The sequence below is a fragment of the Mustelus asterias genome, unplaced genomic scaffold (genome assembly GCF_964213995.1).
Source record: "Mustelus asterias unplaced genomic scaffold, sMusAst1.hap1.1 HAP1_SCAFFOLD_1495, whole genome shotgun sequence".
In the NCBI taxonomy this organism is placed as follows: domain Eukaryota; kingdom Metazoa; phylum Chordata; class Chondrichthyes; order Carcharhiniformes; family Triakidae; genus Mustelus; species Mustelus asterias.
The window spans coordinates 76,155-80,903 of NW_027591440.1; the positions used below are offsets into that span (position 1 = coordinate 76,155).

General features: G+C 60.7%; 1 protein-coding gene across 1 annotated transcript; it reads right to left on the reverse strand.

The window, feature by feature from the left end:
- Positions 1-350: 350 nt before the first annotated feature.
- LOC144488366 (C3a anaphylatoxin chemotactic receptor-like) lies at positions 351-4,469 on the reverse strand. The gene is made up of 2 exons (XM_078206425.1): positions 4,355-4,469; positions 351-2,138 (listed from the first exon to the last, which is right to left on the reverse strand). Exon 2 carries the CDS (start codon positions 2,132-2,134, stop codon positions 956-958), a length of 1,179 nt encoding a protein of 392 aa, XP_078062551.1. The 5' UTR covers positions 2,135-2,138; positions 4,355-4,469; the 3' UTR covers positions 351-955.
- Between the last annotated feature and the right edge of the window lie 280 nt (positions 4,470-4,749).

Sequence of the window (4,749 nt, forward strand, 5' to 3'; positions counted from 1 at the left end):
GAGGGAGAATTTACCATGGCCAATCCACCTAACCAGCATGTCTTTGGACTGTGGGAGGAAACCGGAGCACCCGGAGGAAACCCACGCAGACACAGGGAGAACGTGCAAACTCCACACAGAAAGTGACCCAAGCCGTGAATTGAACCCGGGTCCCTAGCGCTGTGAGGGAACAGTGTTAACCACTGCTTGTCCAGGGAGAGTATTCCACCACACTCCTGACTTGTGCCTTGTAGATGGTGGACAGGCTTTGGGGGGAGTCAGGAGGTGAGTTACTCTCCGCAGGATTCCCAGCCTCTGACCTGCTCTGGGAGCCACAGTATTTATATGGCTGGGTCCAGTTCAGTTTCTGCTCAATGGTAACCCCCCAGGATGTTGATAGTGGGGGGGGATTCAGCGATGGGAATGCCATTGAATGTCAAGGGGAGATGGTTGGATCCTCTCTTGTTGGAGATGGTCATTGCCTGGTGCTTGTGTGGGGTGAATGTTACTCACCACTTGTCAGCCCGAGCCTGGATATTGTCCAGGTCTCGCTGCATTTGGACACGGGCTGCTTCAGTATCTGAGGAGTGGCGAATGGTGCTGAACACTGTGCAGTCAGCAGCGAACATCCCCACTCCTGACCTTCTGATGGAGGGAAGGTCATTGATGAAGCAGCTGAAGATGGCTGGGGCCTCGGACACGACCCTGAGGAACTCCTGCAGTGATGTCCTGGAGCCGAGATGATCGACCTCCAACCACCCCAAACAATCTTCCTTTGTACCACGGATGAGCCGTGCCAGCCTTGAATGCTCATTAACGCCATTTGCAATAATCTATGTTGGTCAACATGTGCCCGCAAGTGACGACTCTCAATATGGCGCGGGTGAAGGGGGGGTTCCATATTCACGAAAAGTACGTCAGGTACTGGATCAGAGGTACACCAGCTGAAATGCCATCTCAAAACCAAAAGACCTGGTTAAGCAGAGCAGCCGTGTTGGGCGGAGGATCCAGGGTGGACCTTTGACCCCTGACCTTCTGCCTTGGGGGTTGGCGAGGAGGCTGGCGCAAATGGGGCTAAATTGTCAGCGTGGACTGGGTGCCCTCTCTCGCCGCCCCCGCCTCCTCCTGTCCTTGCTTGTGCCTCGATCTCGATGGTCAGGGCGGTGGACTTGGACTTCCCCAGAGGGCCCGAGGCCTCCTCCTCCTCGAAGGCGCCCTCGAAGATGTCGCGCAGGGAGCGGCGGAGCTGCCGCTTGAAGCCCTGGCCGACGAAGACGTAGAGGAAGGGGTTGAGGCAGCTGTTGAGGTAGGCCAGGCTGGTGATGAGGGGGTCAGTGGCCTTCAGCTGCACCTGCCAGGCTACGTCCTTGCTGTCAGAGAGTCTCAGGAGGCCCACCAGGTGGTAGGGCAGCCAGCAGAGGAAGAAACCTAGGAGTACCAGCAGGACCAGGCGGTAAACCTTCCGGGGCTGAGAGAACCGGGAGCCCCGGAGTTTCCGTAGGAGTAGGCCGTTGCAGGTCCCGATGACCAGGAAGGGGAGGAGGAAGCCAAAAACAAAGCGGGTCACGTGAATGACGATAGCAGTGTTGGCAGGAGCCCCCGTGTAGACGTACAAGCAGTAGGCCTCATCCTGCAAGTTGACAATCTGGCGGTACAGAGAGCTGGGCAGGGACATCAGGAAGGCCAGGACCCAGGACAGGCCGCAGGCCAGGCCCACGTGGGTGGCCGTCCTTCGGTTGCGCCCCCACACGGGGTGAAGGGTCATCAGGCAGCGGTCCACACTGATGCCGGTGAGCAGGAAGACACTGGCAAACATGCTGAAGATGGTGGCGGAGGGCAGCACCTTGCAGAGGAAGTGGCCAAAGGGCCAGCGGTAGGCCAGGGCCAGCTGGGACACCAGGAAGGGCAGGCTGAGGCAGCAGATCAGATCGGCCATGGAGAGGTTGAGGAACCACAGGGTGTTGGGCCGCCGGTGCATGCGGAAGCCGGCGATCCAGATCACCGTCACGTTGCCCGGCATGCCCAGTAGGAAGATGAGGCCATACAGGACCATGGCTGCGAGATTCATCGACTCATTCAAAGCGTTGTCGTCATGTTCTTCATAGTCATAGTCCTCCAAGCCAGTCCAGTTCAGCCAAGTGGAGTTGTCATCCATGACACTGGGGAAAAGGAAAGGTCAAAGGTTACTCAGGGAAGCACAAACCGGAGGCCCACTGCAGCCCTGGGCCTAATGATCCGAGGCCTTCCTTCTCGACCACAGCCTTTAACCACCTCAGGACGTCACAAAATACCTCATATCCTGCAAAGGAGTTCCCTTCAACTGCGCTCACTGTTGCGATGCCAGAAATGCAGCAGATCGGCAGTGCACAGCAAGATTCCAAAGCAACTGATTGGTTAAGAGACCCCAAGCATCCATTTTATCATTCGGTAGTGTTGGCTGCGAGAGCAATATTGGCTTCAGAACATCGGGATAAACACCCAAAATGCACCCCACTCCCCGCACACACAACCGAAGCTAGCCAACGTTCCTCCAAATTTGGAGGGTCAGTGTCGAGGGGGCAAAACACCGTCGGAAGGTCAGGGCCGAGGGAGCGCCGCACTGTGGGAGGGTCAGTGCTGAGGGAGCACAGCACTGTGGGAGGGTCAGTGCTGAGGGAGCGCCGCACTGTCGGAGGGTCAGTGCAGAGGGAGCGCTGCACTGTGGGAGGGTCAGTACTGAGGGAGCACCACACTGTGGGAGGGTCAGTGCTGAGGGAGTGCCGCACTGTGGGAGGGTCAGTGCTGAGGGAGCGCCGCACTGTAGGAGGGTCAGTGCTGAGGGAGCGCCGCACTGTGGAAGGGTCAGTGCTGAGGGAGCGCCGCACTGTGGGAGGGTCAGTGCTGAGAGAGCGCCGCACTGTGGGAGGGTCAGTGCTGAGGGAGCGCCGCACTGTGGGAGGGTCAGTGCTGAGGGAGCGCCGCACTGTGGGAGGGTCAGTGCTGAGGGAGCGATGCACTGTGGGAGGGTCAGTGCTGAGGGAGCGCCGCACTGTGGGAGGGTCAGTGATGAGAGAGCGCTGCACTGTGGGAGGGTCAGTGCTGAGGGAGCGCCGCACTGTGGGAGGGTCAGTGCTGAGGGAGCGCCGCACTGTGGGAGGGTCAGTGCTGAGGGAGCGCCGCACTGTGGGAGGGTCAGTGCTGAGGGAGCGCCGCACTGTGGGAGGGTCAGTGCTGAGGGAGCGCTGCATTGTGGGGGGGGGGGGGGTCAGTGCTGAGGGAGCGCTGCATTGTGGGGGGGGGGGGGTTAGTGCTGAGGGAGTGTCGCACTGTGGGAGGGTCAGTGCCCAGGGAGCGCCGCACTGTGTGAGGGTCAGTTCTGAGGGAGCGCTGCACTGTCGGAGGGTCAGCGATGAGAGAGCGCCGCACTGTGGGAGGGTCAGTGCCGAGGGAGCACCGCACTGTAGGAGGGTCAGTGCTGAGGGAACGCCGCGCTGTGGGAGGGTCAGTGCTGAGGGAGCACTGCATTGTCGGGTGGTCAGTGCTGAGGGAGTGCCGCACTGTGCTAGGGTCAGTGCTGAGGGAGTGCCGCACTGTGGGAGGGTCAGTGCTGAGGGAGCGCCGCGCTGTGGGTGGGTCAGTGCTGAGGGAGCGCCGCACTGTGGGAGGGTCAGTGCTGAGGGAGCACCGCACTGTGGGAGGGTCAGTGCTGAGGGCGCGCCACACTGTGGGAGGGTCAGTGCTGAGGGAGCGCCGCACTGTGGGAGGGTCAGTGCTGAGGGAGCGCCGCACTGTGGGAGGGTCAGTGCTGAGGGAGCGCCACACTGTGGGAGGGTCAGTGCTGAGGGAGCACCGCACTGTGGGAGGGTCAGTGCTGAGGGAGCGCCGCACTGTGGGAGGGTCAGTGCTGAGGGAGCGCCGCACTGTGGGAGGGTCAGTGCTGAGGGAGCACCACACTGTGGGAGTGTCAGTGCTGAGGGAGCACTGCACTGTGGGTCAGTGCTGAGGGAGCGCCGCACTGTGGGAGGGTCAGTGCTGAGGGAGCGCCGCACTGTGGGAGGGTCAGTGCTGGGGGAGCGCCGCACTGTGGGAGGGTCAGTGCTGAGGGAGCGCCGCACTGTGGGAGGGTCAGTGCTGAGGGAGCACCGCACTGTGGGAGGGTCAGTGCTGAGGGAGCTCCGCACTGTGGGAGGGTCAGTGCTGAGGGGGCTCCGCACTGTGGGAGGGTCAGTGCTGAGGGAGCTCCGCACTGTGGGAGGGTCAGTGCTGAGGGAGAATGAACTTGCTCGCTGGTGAAGAATGTCCTGAGATGGCGAAGGAATGTTGTGACATGCGAAGCCCTTCCTCATTTTATTTTTGGGCGATTTCTCGCTTGCTGCCAATTCCACCCCACACTCACCTCGTGTTGTCCCTCCTGGCGGGACGCACCTCTTGTCTGTTGCACCTGCCCCAGGCTCTGCTTATGGAGGTGATTGATCAGACATCGCTCAGCATTCCCGCTGCCCGGCCACGACGGAAGGAAAAGTAAACCACCACGCAATGCGCAGAGTGAGAACTGCAGCAGCTTCCTGAGAAATGCCCCTCCCTGAGACAGTTGGGCTGACAGAGAGAAAGAGAGTGTGAAACAGAGAGACACAGAGAGGGAGGCAGACGGATAGAGAGTGCTCTATCCATCTGACCCCCCCCCACGAACCTCAGGAGGAACCTCAGGAGGGCGGCACAGTAGCACAGTGGTTAGCACTGCTGCTTTACAGCTCCAGGGACCTGGGTTCGATTCCCGGCTCGGGTCACTGT